Raw genomic sequence first — 23,740 nt, 5'->3', positions numbered from 1 at the left:
TTGTTTTATCACAATGAGAGAAGCATGCATATATTTATGCAGATTCTTCATTATTTAATTTCTTCAACTATAACACAAGGCGATAATAAATATATGCATATATTTATATACTTTTGGTGCGGCCGATTGCAACCAAAATACGAGGTGCACATATACATGTCATAGCAGTCCTATATACAAAATTTCAATGTTTCTACGCTGTAAGGTGAAACCTGCGCCAGAGAGTCGATATGGAAAATAAATGTATTGAAAATTAGAGCGTGTTATTTCTGTGTAATGTGTGTGGTGTTATTTTATTATGATATATAGCTATCGACGGGAAATAGGATAAGTCAATTCAAGTTTTATGGCCGATCAGAGCCGGAACAGCTAATGAAGTTTATGAGACTGTGATACTACTTTTGGTTTTGTGAAACGAAGAATTACATAGGATACTTCCAGATTGAAGTTCTGTAGAAACAAAAGGGTAAGTACCCTCCCCCTTTTGGAAGCTCATTGTACCTTTTTGAAGCTCTTTATTTGTTTATTGACTTTTGATAATTAAAATGTCACTAAAAGAGATATTAGCGAAAAAACATACATTGAAAACACAGTTAACAAAGTTAAAACAAAAGGTTGCGGACGAAAATGTCCAAGGAAGTGACTTGGAAGTACTAAAGAATAAATTTAGAGTGCTTGAGACAGAGGTCAATTCTAATTTCGATTCTTTGTTCGGGTTATGTACGGAAGAAAGTATTGATGCTTATGTAAAAGAGAAAGAAGAGATTGATGATATTATCTTAGATATAGCAGTCGAATTAAATCGTAAATTAGCTAAACTTTCCAAAGAAATTAAGTCAGAGCCTTCGGTTTGCACGAATATTGAGAACAATGTTAAATTACCCAAACTTACTTTGCCAACATTTTCAGGTAACTTACATGAGTGGCTTTCATTTAAAGATATCTTTTTAGCCAGTGTTGATTCAAATCCTAATTTCACAGACACAGTCTAATTAGAGTACTTAAAATCTGCGCTAAGAGGAGATGCTTATTGTATTGGGCAGTCAATATCCATAGTTGACTCTAATTATAAATTAGCCTTTTCATTACTAGAAGAAAGGTTCTCTAATCACCGCGAACAAGTGTATGCTCATCTGAGACGATTTATGAATATGCATCCTATACAAAGTGAGTCTGCGTCAGCCATATTAAATTTAATTGACATTAGAAATGAATGCGTGAGATCATTAGAAGTTTTAAATCAGAGTGTTAAAGGTTTTTCTTCCAATGTATTTGCATACATTTTAGGGCAAAAATTAGATCCTAACACCAAAATATGGTGAGAAAGAAAATTAGAGAAAGAGAATTTGTCTAATTCAACAGATCTTACAGAATTTCTTAAAGATCACGCAAGAACTCTCAACGCTTCAAATAGTGTGACAAAAAAAAAAAAAAAAAAAAAAAAAAGCTACACATAGAGTTACCGCTGTCATTTCTAATGAAAATGAAAAACATATGCAGAATTCGTGTAGGTTATATAATTTGAGCAATGACAAGCTTTTTAATTGTCCTAAATTTCAGAAATTAAGTGTAAAAGAAAGGGTAAAATTCGTGAAAAAACAGAATTTATGTTTTTGTTGTTTTAATTTGCACAGTGTGAGAAATTGCCGTTCTAATTACTTGTGCAAGAAGTGTAAGAAAAAACATAGCTTTCTCTTGTGTTATCAAAATGAAAATAATTCCGTTGGCACCACAGTAGAAAGAGCATACACTTCAGATCAGGAGTTGGGTGATCAAAACAGCAATACGTTAAATGTATATACACCTGCATTTCAAGCTAAAACTCAAAACGAAACCTTTACAGCCGCTATGGGTACTAAAAATGGGAAAAACGTGATTTTATCTACTGCCTTTGTATTCATTGAGACTAATGATGGAACTTTAATTAAGGTGAAAGCGTTATGTGATAGTGGAAGTGTTTCTTGTTTTTGTGCCACTAAATTAGCGGATATACTTAATTTAAAAAGGGAAAAGACAAATATTTCGGTTTACAGTATATCAGGTATTTCAACTACGATAAAAAGAAAAACAGTTGCCCTTATCTGTAATCAGGAACAAATGTATAAAAGAAAACTAGAGGTTTTGGTAATTCCAAAAACAGCAGGTTTAACTCCCACAAAGTTTATTGATGTTAGTAACCTTGTGATTCTTGAGAAGGTGAATTTAGCGGATCCGGAATTTTATATACCAGAGAAAGTAAACCTGTTGCTCGGCGCAGAAGTTTTTTATGATATGTTACGAGCTGGTAAAATCTATGTTTTTGATTAAAACAAACACCAGTTTGATATTACAAAATAGTGCGTTTGGATATACAGTTAGTGGAAATATAAATGATTCACGGAGAAATAATTTATTGTATTGTGGGTTAATAAATAATAATTCAGAGTGAATTGAAAATGTTTTTTGAACTAGAATCATTAGAAATTAAAGATGATCCTTATTGTCATGAGGAAGAGAAAGCATTGGAAATATTTAATAAGTTTGTTTTAAAGCTGGTCGCTACGAGGTTACTTTACCTTGGAAAAGAGACTGGAATGAATTAGCTGATAATTACCAAGTAGCGGAAAATAGATTAAAAACTCTTGCAAAGTGAATGAATTATGACAAAACACTGTTTTCTACATATAGTGAAATATTAAATGATTATCTCAAGCAAGGTATTGAGAGAGTGTCAGATGGAAATATACTTATTGGCAAACCAGTATTTTACCTACCACACCAACTGGTATTTAGAGAAACCAGTGCTTCAATGAAGACTAGAATAGTGTTTGATGGCAGCTCACATGAGTTCGGGCAGCTATCACTGAACGATTGTCTATGGACAGGGACAAATTTAAATCCTAATATGTTCCATCTGCTAATTAATAATTAAATAAAACCGATTAAATAAATTTTACCGATTAAATAAAGTTGCAATTTCAGCGGATGTAGAAAAAGCACTTTTGCAGATCGCTTTGGCAGAAAAGGAACAAGACGCAGTGCGATTCCTGTTTGTGGAAAACACACAATTAAATGATCTAAAACTAGCGACATATAGATTCAAGCGTGTAAATTTTGGGATTAAGTCAAGTCAGTTTTTGTTGGCTGCAACAATTAAAGAACACATTAGAAAATTGAGATGATCAGCCAGATGTATTTGAAATATTGAATTCTTGTGTTTATGTTGATGATTTTATTACTGGACAGGACAGTATAGATGAGGCTCTAAGCTTATCGCGTAAAGTTAAACAAATTATGAGTGCAGCAAATATGAACTTGCGTAAATGGGTATCCAATGATCCTGAGCTGATGAGAAAATGGGAAAAAAAAGAGTTCGAGATCCACCCACATAACATCAATGACTCAAACGAGACACTTAAGATCTTGGAAATATCTTGGGATACTAATGAAGATAGTCTGAGTATAGACACAGACAGCTTGATGGAATTCCTTAAGAATAAGCGTGATACGAAATGGTTCATCTTGAAAACTGCCGGGAAGATATTTGATCCCTTTGGGTTAATAACTCCATTTACTGTTAGACTTAAATTCTTGCTACAAGAACTTTGGGTTCGAAAATGGCATGGAATGATGAACTACCTACAGATATCTGTCAAGAGTGGGCAAAGTGGTGCTGTGAGTGTTTTCATCTACTTAAAATTGCAGTTCCAAGATTCATTTTGAAACCCAAAGCCGATTCCATAGAGATCCATTGCTTTTCAGATGCCAGTCAGAGGCCGTATGGTACTGTTGTCTACGTAAAACTGTAAACAAGCAAGAAGAAATTTCTGCGAGTTTTGTCGCATCAAAATGTCATGTTGCACCTGTGAAAAGAACTAGGTTACCTCGTCTTGAATTACTTGGTGCATTACTAGCAGCGCGTTTAGGTTCTGGAGTGAAAAAATTGCTCGATCAAAAGAAAACCTCGAGAATATTTTATTGGACTGATGCCAAAATAGTGCTATGCTGGATTAAAGGTACCAGTACCAAATGGAAATCTTTCATCACCAACAGAGTTAACGAGATTAGGAAGTTAACACAGCCGACAAAATGGGGACTATTGTTCAACAAAAGAGAACCCAGCAGATGTTATGACGCGTGGTGTTCAAATTGACTTTCTTGTGAACTGTTCCAAATGGTGGTCATGCTGTGACTTTCTAATATGCTCAGAGATTCCTCATCAGGACTTATCAATTGAGGTAATTGAAGAAGTGTGTTCAAATGAACTTAAAAAGGACAATGAACTGCATAACGATTCTAACTTTGTTTTAATTGCATATAATGAACCAAACCTCTTTAATGATATTTTTAATTTGTCTTCTAATTATACTAAAATTATTCGTATTTTAAGTTTCATTTTCAGGTTTATCCATAATCTTAAGAACCCTCAGGTAAGGAGGTACGGAATACTTACTTTAGAAGAGATAAAGGATCCTGAGGTGTATATTTTATTAGAGGCCCAAAAAAGTGAGTTTAGAGAAGAAATAAATCAATTAAAAAGAGGTAAGTGTGTAAACCTCAAAAGTAAATTAGCATCACTGAATGTGTTTTTTTGATAACATGGGGCTAATTAGAGTGGGCGGACGATTGTCCTCTTCGGACCTACCCGCTAATAGTAAACACCCTATAGTTTTGCCTAGTAAACATCGTTTAACTACTATTATTTTAGAGCATTTTCATTTGAAGTACTTTCATTTAGGATCACAATCACTGTTACATCAGGTAAGGCAAAGGTTCTGGCCACTCAATAGCAGAAATAATTCCAGAAAGATCATCTACAGATGTGTGACATGTTTTAAGAACAAACCCATCACAGTTCAAAAAATAATGGCCGAGTTGCCCAAAGAGTGTGTCACACCATCATACACATTTAACATAACTGGTGTTGATTTTTGCTGCCCATTTGTAATAAAGTTTAAGAATCAACGTAAGGGAGTTTTTAACAAAATCTATGTTGTAATATATGTACGTATGAGTACAAAAGCCATACACTTAGACTTTGTGACAGACCAAACTAGCCAATCTTTTATTTCGAGCTTAAAACATTTTTTCTCTAGAAGGGGAAAATGTATTGGAATAATGAGTGATAATTCTAAAACTTTTATTGGTACTAGTGTAGAACTAAAAAAATTGCAAAAATTGGTCGAGTGTCCAGATGAGAATTTAGCAAGTTTTTATACCACTGAAGGTATAGAGTGGAAATTTATTCCTCCAAAGTCGCCAAATTTCGGTGGAATTTGGGAGGCCGGGGTTAAACCATTTAAGAGTCATTTGAAGAGAGTCATTGGTAATCAGTGTTTAACTTTAGAAAAATTTTAACTGTTTTAACTGAAATTGAAGGAGTATTGAACTCAAGACCTCTTACTCCAATTTCAGCTGATCACAATAATTTTGAAACTTTGACCCCCAGGTCACTTTTTGGTTGGTAGACCTATCACAACTTTAGCTGAGCCAGATTTATCCAACATAAATGAAAACAGACTTTCTAAATGGCAAAGAATCACTAAGTATACACAAAAAATTTGGAAATTATGGAAACGTGATTATCTTAATAATTTACAAGATCACAAGTGGAAATTTTTAAAGGATGAGGCTCAGTTGAGAACTCTTGTATTAATAAAAGATGAAAATTTGCCTTCAACCAAATGGTTAGTGGGGAGAATAGCTGAGGTTTTTCATGGTAGGGATAACAAAATAAGAGTAGTAACTGTAAGATTGCCTAATCAGCATTTGCTGAAACGAAATGTTCGAGATATATGTATACTTCCTGTAGAATGATGGTTTATTTCTATTATAAACTGGTATTTGTTGTAATAATTTGAATGTATATTTTTCAATATTGTGATTTGTTATTGTGAAGTAATTTATTGTAGTGCCTTTATATTTACATTTATTGAAATAATAGTTTTGAAATTGTTAATTTCAACGCCGGGAGTGTTTTGTATTAGCTGAGATATACTTGGCGTCAGAGCGGAATCTGGGCTAATATCGCATGCGCCACCAGAATTGATGCTGAAATATATTCTGTGAGAAACTTGGTTTTGTGACATGTCAAAGTTGCGATTCATATGTTACGCTGTAAGGTGAAACCCAGCGCCAGAGAGTCGCTGTGGAAAATAAATGTATTGAAAATTAGAGCATTATTTCCGTGTAATGTGTGTGGTGTTATTTATTATGATATATAGCTATCGACGGTAGGATAATTTAAGTTTAGGTTTTAGGTGTTTTAATTTGATTTACATTGACTAAATATAAATATGTTGTCAAATGGCAACTACATGCATTTAAGGGTTCAATTTAGAGAAAACCATTCTTTAGATTCAAAACAGAATTTTAAAAACTTCCCATCATTGCTTAATAAATATACAGTTACTAGGATTTCCATAACATATAATAAGTTGATAAACGAATTTTAATATTTTAAAATGAAACATGAATTAAACATCAAATATAATTTTTCTTAAAGAATGCTCATTCACACACAATTTAAATAAAATAACATACCAATCCCAGAAGTGCTCCTACCAAAATGGTTACCAAACCAAATATAATATAGGAACCCCAATATGGTATTCCATAATCCTCAACAATTGTGTTATGGATGCTTCGCAATAGCATCGAGAGCTTGAAAAAATATGCTACTGTTGACATCTGAAAAGACTGAGGAGATTTCCAACTGGACACTGGCTCAATTTTAGTCCATTTTTTATCTTCAATGAAACTAATGAAAGAGTCTCTATCACGAGATCCTCTGTACTGTCTAAAGACACCATCTTTCACACTAAAATTATAGAACAAAAGAATTTTAGTCTGGATCTACAACATTATACAGTGGTTAAAAATAGAAATATAAATTATTTAATCAACCAGATGCTTATGTTAGCAACCTAAAATAGCTATCAAAAAAAAAAAAAAAAAAAAAAACATTTTCATGAATCCAGCTAGTATAATTTTATAGTTTAAATCAGTTAATTAATTGACAACAAAATAAATTTGAAAAGAAAATTAAATATCTTACATTTTTCTGAATGTTAACATACTGCCATGTAAAAAGCAAAAATATTTTATTTTGAGCAGTGGCAATACATTTCTTTCAAATGCTGAATTTGATGATTAAATTTGAAATACAAATAGTTCTGGCCAATACACTTCTTTTAAATCATTGAGTGTTTAATCAAAAGTTCAATAAATTCACAAAAAATATGAAATAAAATAAAATAATAATAATAATAAAAAACCCCTAAAAATTTGGCCTTCAAGGTGCACATGTTTGAGTAGGAGACTGTGCGTTCAAGATAACAGTGGCTCTATATGCTGCCATTTTATCCACAATGTAATTCAATTTGAAAGAGAAATATACTGTGCTTTGCGGAGTGCGAACAGACTTCTTTTATACTGCAGAATTTTCTAATTAAATTTTAAACATACATACTTATGATTTGCACACTCAGAACACAAAGCTTTTAAATTGCTGATTTTTTTTAATGAAGAGTTCACTAAATTTGCACAAAATACATTTAAAAAAAAAAAAAATCAGAATTCTGGCTTGGTTCAGAGTGCATGTTTTCAAAATTTAGTACCCTGAGGTTCTTAGCACTGTTTTACCACAGTGCTAAGAACATACAAACACACATATTTTTCATATTTAACAGTAGAATCCCTTTGAGGGACGGATTATAAAAATAATTTAAATTGTGGTTAAAATTCTGTATGAATTGTAATTTTATGGACCCTTAGGACACATAATTGTAACTTAAAAAAAAAAATCTAGAGTGAAATCCTGAATTTTGAGAGCCAGTATATATTTTATACCAGTGCCCCCCCCATGACATTTTTTTCCCAGGTAGCTAGCTGCCAACTGTTAATTTTTGTTTTTCATCATTTTTGAACACTTTTGATGTGTATCTATAGAGATGTGTGATTGAATAGTTATGTAAGTCTAAAGTCAAAAACTTTTAAAATTTCGATAGAAATAAAAAATTTGCAAAATAAAAAAAAAAAAAAAAAAAAAAAAAAAAAAAAAAAAAAAAAAAAATTCACTTCGATAATACCACCCAGCTGAATATACTTACGTAAAATATGGGTAAAAAGCTAAGCTTTAAAAGTAATTTAAATTCAATATTATTATTTTATGAAAAATTTAGCAAATATAACACTGCATGTATAAACCACATCTTGCTGTAATATAACTAGTATAATGTTACAAGGAGATGTTACTCAGGTGAAAAATTATGTTGCATTTTTAAAGTTATATATTTTATGCTTTAGATAATATATAAAAACAGCATGACTTATGCTATGATAGCAAGAATCGCCTGCCATACACTTTTGATAATCAGGCCCCGTAGAGGCCCCTTTTCAATTTTTTGTAAATACAGGTTGTAATATATCATTTTGTTCAGGAAGAAAAGCTGTTAAAATGATTTTATTATTTAATACACCTCAAAGCCCTTATTTCTATCCCCCCCAAAACACCCTTAAATATTTCCCCCCTTTTTTTTTCCTTCCAAAGATAAATGTTTTGCAACTATAACTGTCCTTAGAAATATTTTCCATCTTTTCATCAGCTGTGAAGACTAAGTCACGTACTTGTATCCTAACCCAGGGGAAAAATTTCTCTTGTGTTCTCTAGTTTCTCCTCTGAAATTAACAAAGACGATACCCTAAGGCATAAAAGCATGCTTTCAAATCAGCAGTTTTTCCATTCCACTAAGAGATGAACCTAAAGTGAATTTTTGTTTCTGGTATTTGTAAGTGAGCTTTCCTTTCGTGTGATCTTATCACAGCATCTTTGTGGAGATCCTGTGGGCCTCACATGACAAATTAACTGTCAATCACCCCTTATCATTTTCGCGGCAATCTAGGATTTTGGAAAACACAAAGCAACGGGTATCTTTTGGGGCTAACATGGCAACATTTTAACCCCTACAATTCCGTACAATTTCGATGCTCGACAACGATTTTGAAATCGACGAGTCTTTATCCGGGGAAAGAATGAAATGGTGATATTTAATTTCAGCTAAACAGAGATGAATGAGAAACTCAACTGGGGTAAGCAAAGAATAAAAAGAAACTAAAATACCTTTATTCATTCTTAGCACAGGGTCAGTAAACTCTTCACCCCTCATGAACATAACACTGAACCCTAAACAACTTGTAAATTAATCATAAACAAATTATTACATCATAATATAAAGAAATTCTGTCATCTCACACAGTAGAGAAGGCAAAACTGGTGCTACAATCTATTGGTGCTGTACCCTCAGTATGAGCACCAGTATATTTTATATACTGATCTTAAAATCCTATAAATAATCTTTTAATTATCAGTTCTGACTGAAATGCAGTAAATATGTAAGATGCAGCATGTGTACCTCATATATTTGCAGATTTTGAATTTTTTCTTCCCTTCCAATACAATTTATGAATCTTCAAATATGATACTTTGGAATGAGGTATATTAATATTATAACTGAAAAATATTGACGATTCATAGGGTAGTGCTGCCATTTAGAATCAAAATAAAAGACTATAAATTTATGATTACAGCTTTTGGTGTAGAAGAATTAGCATTTTTAGGAGATTAAAAAATTGTCAAACATCCTGCATATTTTACATACTGGTGTCCTTTAAAGGGTTATATATTGACAACTTACACTGTTTAATAGAAAATAATAATAGCTAGTCTCCTGCAAAACTTTGAGCGGGTAGAATATTTATTGAGTAAAAACAAGCATGTTCAAATATCTCTTCTATGATTCTAGCTATTATATCTGAATCATCATAATCATAACCTAGAATTTTTTTTGGGGAAGGGGTGAGATACAAACTATTATAATAACAAAGATAAGTATTCTAAATAAAGACAGTGTTAATGGTTTGCAGATCAAATTCTAAAACACTTTAAAATTAAAGAGATTATAAAAATTTCAATACTTAAAAAACTTTATAAATTACTATGATTCTGTATCTATGCCTTATAAATTGCTTAATAAAACACACGTCACACTCAGATTATCTAATTTACAGGTCTCAGATATTCCAGGTTACAGAAACTGTCATTTACTTGCTATAGCCTGATAAAATTAAGCTTCTATTTAATATAGTTACACAGCATTATTATTATTATTTTTTTGGTTAATATGACCCTCATTACCAAGCTCAGCTCACATTCCATTTACCTACTGCAGGTGCAAATGAACATAGCTTGCATTACAAATTTATGACTGACAGATATGTGTATTCGGGACAAAAGAACTGTTCAATCTTGCAACAGCCGAAGGGTTACATAATATAAATGACATCAGAGTATTTATTTTTATGACATTTAGTACCATGACATTAATTTTACTATTTTATTACAAAAAACTCAAGTTCTAATTTTAAGTGAACAGAAGTAAGCTATTTGTGTTAAGGGGAATTTTATCTTTATTATATAAGAGAACAATCACAATTCTTGAGTTATGTTGGTTTCCTTTCAAAGTAGTAAATTGATAAATTATGCATTAAAAGAAATTAACACCATTTAGTTCAGCATGCTGTACTCATAAGATATTACTAACAATATTACTAGCACACTATATTCTACTATTAAAAAAAAACTATATTCTACTTATTTTATGCATTGCATTTAAAAATAACGTGGGTACTTTCTTCTTATATGCATCCTCAATGAAAAGTCATGGAAAGTTACTCGTAAAACAGAGCAGTAGTAGATTGCCAACATAGTTATGTGGCAACCCACCATGTCACCAAAGAGTATTTATAGGGCAGTCCAGGTAAGAACAATAACACATGCTTGTTTCGGCCAGTGTGCAAGGCTGAGTTTACAGATGCAGAATTAGTGCAATTTCTGATTTTTTTAAAGTAAAAATAAGACTGCTGCATACACGGAAAGAACAATGACACAAGAAGAAGGATTTCTAACAAAAAAGTGTTTTATTATCAATATTTCTTACACTTTAAATTTTAATGATTGATCCTCTTGTATTTTCAAAATGGTTACTGTCTTTCATGCATCACCTTAATTAGTTGCCAATGTGTTCACTAATGCTCTCCAAAGTCACTGACAAGATCAAGATTTTTCGGTGGAGGTGTAGTTGATCAGACATTACCAAATAAAGAAATGAAAAATATTCTTTCTCTCTTTCTTATGTATAAAGTAAAAGATTAAGGAAATGTACTGTACTGTACAGCGCAATACAATACAGAAATTTACTACTGCTAGGTAATAAAAATTAACATTAAGTTTTTAGCACAAGTAGCATACTACTCGCTTCCAAACTGTAGTAGCATCACTACTCTTATGCTTTGGGGCCAGCAAATAATAGTGATGGATATAAGAATTTTTTAGCATAAAACTTGATATAAGAATATAGATTATAAACTTGATATAAGATATAAGAATTTTTTAGCATAAAACACAGCATTGATGAAAATAGGAAGAATGCTACAAGCAGAGTGGAACTTATTTTTAAGAATTTAATATTACTTGTTTAATCAATTAAAGCAAAGAGCTATTTTACTATGGCATACTTGCCAACCTACGACACTAAAAAATCAGGAGATTTTTCACAATGTTTAAAAAACTTTTTAAATGATAAAAATATAGTTTTTAATAATGAATTAACTTTAAATAACTGCTAATTCTCAAATGCAAGCAACAAAAAAAAAAAAAAAAAAAAAAAAAAAAAAAAAAAAAAAAAAAAAAAACCGTAAACATAAAAAAACATTTTTATTACTTGCAAAAAAAAAAAAAAAAAAAAAAGACACTTTAATCAGTTTTTGTACAAATGTTATGAACAGTGGCAGATTTTGCTTTCATTAAGAAATAAATGTCATAATTTTGTTCATAGCAATTGCCACGTAGGCCTGCTTTCGCTAATAAAAGTTTTTCTAATGTGTCATCACTAACATCAGATCTAAATTTACTCCTTGTTTTCGCAACAACACTGAAAATCCTCTCACACTCTGCATTACTATGGGAAACTGTCAAGATGGCCAACAGAATTCTAGACAGTTCACTATATTTTAAAATTCCATCAGCCCCTTTCAATTTTCCAATTAAACTCCACTGGGTGTCAATCCTAGCTGATTTTATAACTTCATCCAAGTTTTCTAATTTTAAACTGCAAAATTGCGACTGCAATATTTATCAGTGGCAACATCAATATCATCATCTTTCATGACTAGATGAGGTAACACAGGAAATCTGTCCAAAAAATACCTTATATGAGAAAAAGATGCATTTGCTAGAGCAGAAACATCAGCAACTTTAGCATGCAAAATCACTTCATCGTTGATTGGAAATTTATGTAGTATGTAATCGCATACTCGACAGAAGCAACTTCTAACATAAAGATAAAACTTTTTGTCTTCTTCTGAAAGCTCTTTCACTACTTTTGCATTCTTTAAAGCATTTCTTTAAAGACAGCCAGCATGTACATACATGTTTCAAAATTTTTCTCATTTCAGTATTATGCAGCTGTTGGAACTACAGTCAAAAGTCGTTAATTCGGACACCCATAATTCGGAATGATCTATAATCCGGACATCAAAACTAAAAACTTTCTGCGCATGCGCCACGTTGACACATGCGCAGAGGCGTTCACGCGTGCGCATAAGACCTTTTACGACTGCGCATATGAGTGTGCGCAAGTGCAGAATACGTTTTCGCGTGTGCATTTTATGTATAATGGACGTATAAGCTAAAATTATCTAATTATCTATTTCAGTTAATGTTGATGATTGCGTTGTTCCTTAATTTTCGAATTGCATCTGGCTTATTATTTTTTGCAGACTGTAAGAGCAATTTTATAAAAGTAAGCTTAAACTTTCGATTATATCAAATAGAATTTCCGATATATATTTGTTAATATGTAAAGGATCTAAAGCGAAAGTATGTTTTGAAATCCGAAATCTGTTTATCAATTTCACGCTGCTCGGCGGCGGGCGCCTATAATGAATTGGAAGTTGATTTGTCAGCACTATCTTCAGCGCAGATGTTTTTATTTTATTTGGCTTATAATTCCTTACCAAATGTAGTATTTCATCTCGATATGCTCCGTCTTTGATATGATTTAAAACAAGTTCCTCGTCATTATAATTCACTTCCGATAGCGAAGAAAAGCGACAGAGGTTATTAAAACAAAAAACAAGAATGTCTGTTTAATAGAATTAAAGAGAAAGTATTATCACATGAAACGAAGCAAAACTTAAACAACTTACATTGAAAGAAATGTTTAATAAAGTAAACAAATAAATATTAAGCCTTTTCTTTTTGCAAATTTTGATACCCTTTAGATCATAATTGTTCTTTATTTCATAAATTTCGGTTTCATATTTTTAATTTTAGAATTTCTGCATGCCATCTTACGAGATTTAAACTGATGATCTATAATCCGGAGAAATCGATAATCCGGAATCGCCGAAGTCCCGACGAGTCCGGATTAACGACTTTTGACTGTATTTCAATTTTTCCTTCCTTTTAGAATTTTCAAGATAACAATAAATATCAACAATGTGTTCATCTACATGTATTGGTAAAGAAGCTGCCTCTTTTTCAGCTGCTAAATTTAAGAGGTGCAGATGCACCTCATAATTTGCAAATCTGAATTTTCCTTTCTTAAGATGCATGCAACACCAGTCTTCAAGCCTACCATTACTGGTGCATTATCGGCACCAAGTGCTAAGCAATCATCCAGACAGGCTGCATTTTCTTTTAAAGTTTTAATAATTAGCTGTGCTATATTAAAGCCTGTCGAATGTCCTTCTAAAGTGGGGACAGAAAGTAAACTGCACTCAATTTCTGAAGACTCTGGATTAAAAAAAGAACCAACAATTGGATACAGTTTTGAATCAGTATTATTGCTTCCATCCGTAGAGAGGCAGAACGGAGCTGTTTTAATACAACCAATAACTGAAGATTTATTTTTCAAACTCATTTCTTTAACAACTGCACCTGTTTCAGGGTTCATAGCCACATTTTAGTTAAAAAAATAAGCACCTGTCTAATTACATTATACACAACTGCATAACCTTAAAAGAAAAATTAGACTTGTAATTTAAAACATGAGCAATGCAATATTTATTAAGAAAATGAGCATTACCTCAACCACGGAAAATAATTAATTTTTTTTTTTTTAAATTTTAAATGACAGTTCAATTTACAGAATTAGTTTACAACGAGAGAAAAAAAAAAAACTATGCAGAACTAAACTATATTACAAGATTTAAAGATGAAATTTCAGTTCAAAATATAGACAATAAATAATAATAAGCCATATTAATTGTATTCGTTTGGCACCTAATTATAAATACAATTTATTTTTTTACTCATATTAATATTTAAATAATTTAACTTAAATCAAAATTCTGAACATTTTCTAAATTTTCATTGCATAACAGTTTTCCCTTTACATATATTTCAAGCAAAGTAATTTAAGTAAAAAAGAAGCACATTTCTGAAATCAGAAGACGGGAATTGCTTCATGTAGTCTCTTTTAACAGTAAAAGCTTAACTAACCCGCATACTCGGAAATTGCCGAATATTCCGTATAGTACCTGGAAAAAGAGGAGTGGGGGAGATTGTAGCCGTTCTTTAGATTTCTCGGCTAAATAAATGATTTTGACATTTCGATATGTGCATCATATAAAAATAGACCAACGGAACTGAGATATATTCTGCTTAGAAAGCACAGTAAAACTCTGTTAAGTGTTTATAAACAAATCTCAGACTGAACATCAAAATTAATTATCTCTGCAAAATACCACAAACGTTATTGCACAATACGTGCGGCGTATTGCGCAATTGTATCCTTCCACATGTGATATTACGCAATCAGATTCAACAGCTGCCGGTATTCGGAGAATAAAGAACTAAATAAAGGAAAAGAAAGAGACTTACTAATCTGGGATGTTTCTGATTCTAATTTTCAACAGACTGCGTTAAATTTCCGGAATAGAATCAATCTTCGCTTGGGTTGGGTAGACCACAAGAAATTTTAGTCCTATTCAATCCAGATTGGACAGTGACAAAAAATAAATCCGATGCTTCAATATTAGAGATTTTGCGGAGAAAGGGGAGAACCTCCAAACCTCCGTACTGTAAAATGTATTGGGAAAAAAAATTTTTTTACTATTCGATTACTTTCCTTTTATTTAAGGCCCACCAGCGGCCGAGCGGTAAAGTCGCTGAACACTGGTAGTTCGGTCCGAGGTACGAATCCCGCGAACGGGCAAGCTGCATGGGTGTTTTCGTGGTTTTCCCCATGTGTAACGTGTATACGAGCCAGTTTCCCTTAGAAAGTCCTCCACGAAGGCATCCCTCCCCTTAGGCAGATAGCCCCCGAGGCTTTGCCGTAATTGAATAACCTAACCTAACCTAACATTTTATTTAAGCCATTCCGAATATTATTCCCTAGAAAGCTAATCTGTGTAAAAACACACCCAATTTTTGGAAGTTTATCTATACTTCAGCAGTTACTGCAACTATATTATTATAAATATTCATGCATATGCTCATAATATAAGCATAGCGGTCATAATAAACACGAATATGAATTCACCACGCGGAACGAGAATGTAAATTATTAAAATCTTGATAGAAATTAAAACGTGTGTAGTATTTGGTTGGGAGGAAAAGAATACCGAATGTACCGGAATTTTCTACCATTTTCGCAATTCTTTGACCAATAGAACGACATGCACCTGTCTGCACTCTCGCGCGCACTATATGTTACAGCTATGAAATGAAAGGGGGAAAAGCAATTTCTGGGAGCATGATTCACCATCTGATGTTGCATTTAAATAATAAAAGATGTTTATTTAGTTTCGGCTTTAGTACGGGAAAAAAATACGCATTCATTAAAAAAAAAAAAGGATTAAAAAAAAGCACTAAAAGCAAAAAATAAGCACTAAAAACAAAACAAAACAAAAAAAAAAAAAAAAAAAAAAAAAAAAAAAAAAAAAAAAAGGCTTTAAAGAAAAAGTAAGCACCTATAAGGGCCTTTATATTTTATTTTCAAATATAAGGACTTATAAGCACTTGTAAGGACCGCTACGAACCTTGTGTTTTGATCCTTGCACTTGAGTATTTCTTAGCGATTTCACTATCAAAGAAACATTTTTCTAACTAAAGCTGCAGCGTGATCCAATGCATTCAGTGGCAGGTGTAAAACGGCAGAGAACAGACATTCTGCATTAATAACTTTTTGGTCCTTTGTTTCTGAAGAAAAATTTAATTTTTCTTTTTTTTTTTTGTTGTTTTTTTAAACAACTCATGTTGTCCTTGTGTTTTTGGGTACGCATATGTTTGAGAACATCTGCCCTTCCACCCTGCGAAATCGAAAAATCGCAATGACAGTCGGTACACATCGCAAATTTATTACATTTCCTTGAGGAAATAATGGAAGGAAAGTCAACTGTGTACGATTTTTGAAATGTACACAAGTATTTCACCTTTCTCGCAGAGATAACAAAAGATAATAAATTCTAAAACTATTTCCCGAAGGCACGTTACTCACACTACTCAGGACAAGATGAACGAAATAACTAAAGAACATCCAAATAACAGCCTTGAGCTTGCTTTATGCTCATTGGCTAATATATGCCAGATGACACGCAGTGGAGCTCGATGCACATTGGAGAACTGGAGAACGACGTTTCTAAAATTCAATTGCTTTCAGATGTCCAAAATCATTCCCCGCCCCCATATAACGAAGTATTAAGCCAAGTTCCATAAAAATCGCGAGAAATTTTAAGAATAAGATAAAGTCGGGAGAAATATATTGTAAATCGGGTTGGCGGGAGAGCGGTCGAAGATCGGGAGAGTTGGCAACTCTGCTATGGGAAGGTATTATTTCATGGAAGACTTTCTAAGGTCAACTATCTCACATTCACCAGTTCTTGCCAGTATAAACCACTTTGTTACAAGTGGACTTGGTATCAAATTTAACTATCTGAATCGAGTATGTAAGTATATGTTTATTTGAAATGACAGAACTAGGAATATTTGAGTACTATATTTCTTCATAGCCTGTTGTTACGAGGCGTATTCGGAAACTAAGTACCGTTTTGGGGGGGGGGGAAGTAAAACAATTTTTTCGAATCCAATTTTATTTTTACATGAAAATACATGTCTTAAACTATTTTTCAACATAGTTTCCGCCAATGATCAAACACTTGTCATAGATGGTGACCAGTTTTTGTATACCATCGTCAAAGAAACTTCCCGCCAGTTTCGATAACCACGACTCCACAGCATTTTTCGTGTCGTCGTCAGATCCAAAGCGCTTGCCACCAAGCTCGCGCTTCATGTGCAAGAACAAGTAATAGTCGGATGGCGCCAAGTCCGGGCTGTACGTCGGGTGACCGAATTGCTCCCAATGAAACTGTCGAATTAACGATTGAGTGACACCAGCAGTATGGGACCGAGCATTATCATGGAGCAACACAATTCCTTTACTGAGCATTCCTCTTCGTTTGTTTTGAATGGCACGCCTTAGTTTTGTTAAAGTCTCACAATATCGTGCCGCATTAATGGTTTCACCTCTGGGAAGAAATTCAGTAAGCAAAACGCCTTTCCTATCCCAGAAGACAGTGCACATGATTTTTTGTGATGACATTGTCACTTTGAACTTTTGTTTTTTCGGAGAATGAGTGTGTCTCCACTCCATCGATTGTTGTTTCGATTCTGGTGTGAAATGACACACCCAAGTTTCATCACCTGTCACAATTTGGTTTAAAAAGTTTTCCCCCTCATCACTGTACCGCGTGAAAAATGTCAGGGCACTACCAAGTTGCTTTGTTTTGTGAACATCAGTGAGCATTTTTGGAACCCATCAGAAACACAGTTTGTGATAATTCAAGCGGTCAGACACAATTTTGAACAAAACAGTACATGAAATTTGTGGAAATGCCTCTGAAAGAGTTGTCATTGTGAAGCGTCTGTTCTCATGAATTGCTTCATCAACTTTCCTTACCAAATCATCGATGACAACAGAAGGCCGACCACTCCGAGCCTCGGCGTGGACATTTGTTCAACCTGCATTAAACATTCTTACCCACCTTTCTCACCATTCCATCACTTATCGCGTATTCACCGTAAACTTCTGTCACTTGACGATAAATTTCGGCCGGCTTAACATTCCTTGCGTTCAAAAATTTAATCACGGCACGTATCTTACAGTCAGCGGGAGAACTAATTGTCTTAAACATTTTGAATGTGCACAGCAAACTGAAAACACAACATAGAGCAACCAAAATGACGACAATTGAAAGTCGGTGAACAAGAAAGACTAGTGTGCATGCGCAGGACGCCTACCACAGCGCTAGAATGAAACAGTACTTAGTTTCCGAATACGCTATGTACTTAGCAAACATGTCGAAACTTACACTATTTTTACAACTACAAATAATAGAAAACATGTATATGAGGGCACTGCTATATTAACAGTTCGTTTATACCACTTCTAGTACGTTTCCTATTACAGCCAAGTTACACTTATGCCGAGATTATCAAGCATTCTGCTTGATGTGTTCCGGCTGTCATCAGATGTTTGCTCTTTGGGCGCTGAAAAGAGAATAAGTTTGAAGTGTGAGTCCAAGAAGGGCAGGAGCTAATGGCGAAGGGACGTGACCAGTTGTCACGTGGGCTGCAAGCTGACTTATCTTTGGTTACGAGTCTTCTGAGAAATACCTCGGTAAGGAACCTTAAATAGTTTTAGGTTAAATTAGTGAATGGAGAAAAATATTACTTTTAAATTAAACAAGCTTCGCAGAGGAACTGTCTATTTTTGCTCTTGCTGATATACTACTGGCCATCCCTTGTGGTGCACCTACAGAAATGCTTTTGGTGATCATGATTAAATGACCTATGGATTCAAACATTACTATTCAACCCTCAGCTGGAGGGGCTGGCGTATGGTACACTTTTAGAGAGGCAGCGTATGAAGTACTCGAGCCTCTTCTTCGTGTTTGAAACTATTTAATCTTATACATGGCATTAATAAGGTGATTCGTCATAGTAAAAATTATATAAGAAAAATAATAACGGAAAAAAAGCAGTAAAGATGGAAACTACGAATTTTTAATTAACCCAAAAAGTGGAATGCACTGGAAATGTAATTTAAAGTTAAATAGTATTCTGCATTATTTTCTATATAAAAATTATAAGATAATAATTCAAATTTAAAAATTATAAATATTTCGTAAAGAAAAGTTTGGTAATTAATAAATTTCACAAATGAAAAATCGTAAACCTTTTGCTACTTCAATCCTCTACTGATTGTCCCTGTTCACTGCAGCAGGGTTTGCAAAGATGTACTGTCTTGCCCAGATGATTTTTACAGGTAAACTTAGCACACTAAGAATTATGGTAGTGTAATTATTCTTCATTCTACCGCACTCAGTGCAGCGTCCTTTGATCTTTTTTACAAGTGGTTCCTCATCGCTTTCGGTCGTCTTGTAGGCTTCTGTTGATACCAGCCTTCTAATAATAGCTTTGGAATGCGACAGGAGAAATGGCATTTTCAGACGATTCTGAAGATGTGGTTTCATCACAGATGTAGCTAGATGTTTAAAAAAATATCTTCTAAATTTTATGGTTGCATCAGGTTTGGAGAAGTTCAAGAGCGATTGCGAATTTATGCCCGCTACGTTTAGCAGTGCAAAAAATATTGCCACTGTCCACCTCTTGGTTTTTCGGGCGACAGTGAAATTACTACTGTTAGCATTTAATTAGTTCCTTTATTAAAAACACATTCCGCCAAACATTAATTGTTAAATACTTGCTTTATTCAGGAACATTACCGTCAACATTACTGCTCAAAAAACTTACAGTTCAAATCATTATCGTTCTAAGAAAAACTGTTGTTGCCAATCGGGAAAATACATTTTAAATAAAATTAATACATTGCATTTACATTCGGGCTTCCTGACTTAGTTACGACCTCGGAACATTAAGAACTTATATTTAAAAAAATTAAATCTGTAATATTAATGTTTATAGTCCGAAAGTCTTTAGCTGTCATATAGATTCACCGTCGTTTTCTATTCTTTTTCCGTGTCCTAGTTTTAGTAATATGCGGCGTGTTGTTATCGTTATCCCCAGTAACACTAATGTCATCACCATCATCATCGTCTTCTTCTGATTCAGCTTGACACTGCCATGACTTTAATTGGCTCACATGAGCTGTCGTACTAAAGAAATGTCCTTTCACCTTCTCTTCTAATTGAGTCACTCTATAGGTATCACTTGGTAAAACTTCTGTAACTACCAAAGGTCCTCGATACTTTTGTTGTGTTTTGGTTGATTCTCCGGTTGATTTAGGTATTCTTCTCATAACTACTATTTCTCCTCGTTCGAATGTTAAAGAATTGCTTTTCTTCTTGTCATAATTTGCTTTCATTTTCATCTGCATATCTTCAAATCTCTTCTTTAACTTCTTCCTTTTTAGATGCTCTCTTTTACCAGTAATTACTTTCTTAGGAGATCTGTCTATTCCCTCATTTATCTTAGATTGCTTTGCAGATGGATTTACATCTTCCCGAGGTTTATTTCCTTTTGCAATATCTTTCTCCGGTTATCTTTTGTTTTGTTTCTCAACAAACTTATTTCCTTTTAATTTTGTTTCTTCACCAGCAAAATTATCTATTACAGTTTCTTTTTGTAAACACTTTTCTTTCCCTGTATTAAACTCTTTCTCAAGTGCTGTAATTTTACACTTATTACTATATTTCTTAAGCTTTTGATTATAATGCTTTTCTTGAATAGGCTTACATTCTTTAATATCATTGATGCCATCACTTCTAGCTTCTTCTTTAGGATACTTATTTTCTTCACTTGTATTCTGTTTAATGATTTTCTTTGAAGTCCTTTTCCTTTTCAGTGATTTTCTACCTTTGGAATTAGTGACTTTTACAGTATTTGTATTTTCAAACTTTCCATCATTGTCCAGAGTTGCTGCCTTTTCATCGTTGTAGTTAGTGACTGGTATCACTGTTTCTCCCTGTATTACTTCCAATAATGAGCCCAAGTCATCTGCCGATCCACTTATTAAAACATAACCGTTATTTATTTCATCAGTTTTAACTTTCACGAAATTAAGCGTATTACTTTCGATTTGAGTTTCTTGGGAAGCCTTCAGTTTAATTCGCGGAGTGTTGCTATCATTTTGCAACTGTGAAAATGGGCAGTCATTAGCATAGCATATGTGCAAGGTATTACCTATCTTGGCATATGCAATATGCGGTAAATCAATCCATGTTCGACCAACTAATAAGTCGCATGGTTGTGTTTCATCTCCTACAATTAGAACTGTAATGTCCTTTCCTTCCACATTATCAATCTCTAAGTTAACAGTTACTTTTCCCAATGTTCTAGCGGCTGGTTTATTCTGGTTCCCAAAGACAAACAATTCCTCCACATCAGGTTTTACAATAAGATTCAGTCTCTTAGCCGCAGACTGTTTCAATAAACACGAACTAGAACCTGTATCTATGATTGCAGTAATTTCTTCTCCATTATTGATACGAGCATACTTTAAATATACAGCTGGTGAAACACCTGAATTCTGGTCCACGGATAAATAATTTTTAACATTTGTCAAGTCTGGATTCTTAGACGTACACTTTTTAAAAGTATGACCCTTTTCATTATATTTCCTGCAAATAATTTCTTTTTTAGGCTGAGGACAATCCGTCGCTATATGTCCATAATCATTACAATTGAAGCATTTCGGCTCACCGTTTTCATTGCGGATGCCAGAATTATATTCCCTTTTCCTTTCGTCTGTTTTATAAAATTTATCTCTCAGATTGTATTTATTATCAAAACTGTTTTTAAAACCCACTTTGAAATTATCATCTGTCTGCATGGAATCATTAACATTTCTTTGTCTTGAATACTGATTATAGGATCCTTCATAAAATTTAGAACCAGATTTGGGCTTAAAATTATGCCTAAAAGTTTTATTTTCTACTTGAAGTACTTTTATCCCTGCCCGAATATTTTCATATTCATCTAGTTTTTCAGCCAACTCTTCAGGATTAATGAATTTAGACCAATCATCAATGAAATGGTCTCGGATAGCAGCGGGGACCCTCTTCTTTAATTGATCAGTAATAATTAATGATTCTTTAATTGATTTGTATATTGCACGATAGCACTAATATACACACTACTTTTAAAGAGTCAAAATCTGTTACATTTAATCCAGCAAGCCACTCTTCAAAATAATTTTTTAATTCAAACGTGATGTCCTTCCACGTATTATGCAACGTTTTAATATGATCAATGAACTTTTGACGAAACTGTTCAGGGCTTAACTTAAATTTTCTCAGTAGCAGTTGTTTAACGTGCTTATAGTCGTTAGCTTTCTCTTCTGATTCACGGGCAATTAATTGAGTTATTTCATAAGGCAATAGACCCAACAGCTGAGAAACCCAGTTTTGTTCTTCTAACCCAATACGTCGTGCCTGTCTCTCAAATAAAACTAAATAAAAACTTATATCACCTTCATTCAAATCATACTTATGCATTAATTTACTCATATCACAAATATTACTTCTACTAACATTAGAAGAAACAGAATCATTTACATTACTACTTCTGATTTCCGCTTCTATTTTCAATTTTTCAAGTTCAAAAGTTCTTTGCTTATCTCTTTCGATAATTTCCATTTCAAATGCTCTTTGCTTATCTTTTTCTATAATTTTCATTTCAAATGCTCTTTGCTTATCTTTTTCTAAAATTTCTAACTTTTCCCTGTCTAAACGATCATTTATAATTCTATCTAGCATTTGTTTAGTAAAGTCTTCATTATAATTCTTACTATTCAAAATCATATCTCTTAAGCCTACAATTTTAATATCAGAAGGGCCATCTACATCAAGTTCCAAAGCAAGTTCTTTTAAATCACATTTTTTGCCTCTTGCCAAATAAGCCATTTTAGACTTCAATTTTCAAATACTAATACAATAATTATACTTAAGTTCTTTCTGTTTAATACTTAGACATAACATAAACAGTTTATAAATTCACGTACCTTTCTACTTTCAGTTTTGGCGAGTTTCCACATTCAGTTTAGGCTTAGCGTACGTTAAGGCAATACGTTGTTAAATCTAGATAATAATTCTAGTTTATCCCACTTCTGAAATGTTAGCATTTAATTAGTTCCTTTATTAAAAACACATTCCGTCAAACATTAATTGTTAAATACTTGCTTTATTCAGAAACATTACCGTCAACATTACTGCTAAAAAAACTTACAGTTCAAATCATTATCGTTCTAAAAAAAACTGTTGTTGCCAATCGGGAAAATACATTTTAAATAAAATTAATACGTTGCGTTTACACTACGAAGTTGGTCTATGGTATCAACTCCGCCTTTACATTTGTTATAATCCAGGATTATTTGAGGTTTATTCGTTTCCTGGTCAATTTTGTCATCATGGTGTAAAGTACTGAGCAGTATTACACACTTATTTTTTTTCGTTGCATATGAAACAATTGTCATATCCTTTTGAAAATCAAACAGTGAACTGCCGACTTCTCTTGTTTTTGATGGCTGGAATTCATTTGGAATTTCCTTTTAATTTTTTTTTTCAGCGTGCCCACAAGTGTTATACCTTTGGTAAGAAAATATTGAGCTAGCGGGTAGCTTATATACCAATTATCGGTCATCAGGTTACGGTTGGAACCTTCATACGCACCAATTAGCCT

The 23,740-nt window shown here is 33.1% G+C and overlaps 1 protein-coding gene across 1 annotated transcript in view; it reads right to left on the bottom strand.

Annotated features, from left to right (window-relative positions):
- Positions 1–23,740, bottom strand: part of LOC118199534 (thioredoxin-related transmembrane protein 1-like) — a 52,163-nt gene that overhangs the window by 13,134 nt on the left and 15,289 nt on the right. Inside the window, exon 4 of the mRNA XM_035371424.2 lies at positions 6,523–6,799. Within this exon, the coding sequence (XP_035227315.1) occupies positions 6,523–6,799 (277 nt within the window). The remainder of the gene's footprint in view (positions 1–6,522; positions 6,800–23,740) is intronic.

This window comes from Stegodyphus dumicola, chromosome 4 (assembly GCF_044657685.1).
Source record: "Stegodyphus dumicola isolate Sdum_Otavi_A_Nest chromosome 4, ASM4465768v1".
Classification (NCBI taxonomy): Eukaryota; Metazoa; Arthropoda; class Arachnida; order Araneae; family Eresidae; genus Stegodyphus; species Stegodyphus dumicola.
This window is presented reverse-complemented; position numbering and strand designations above follow the sequence as displayed.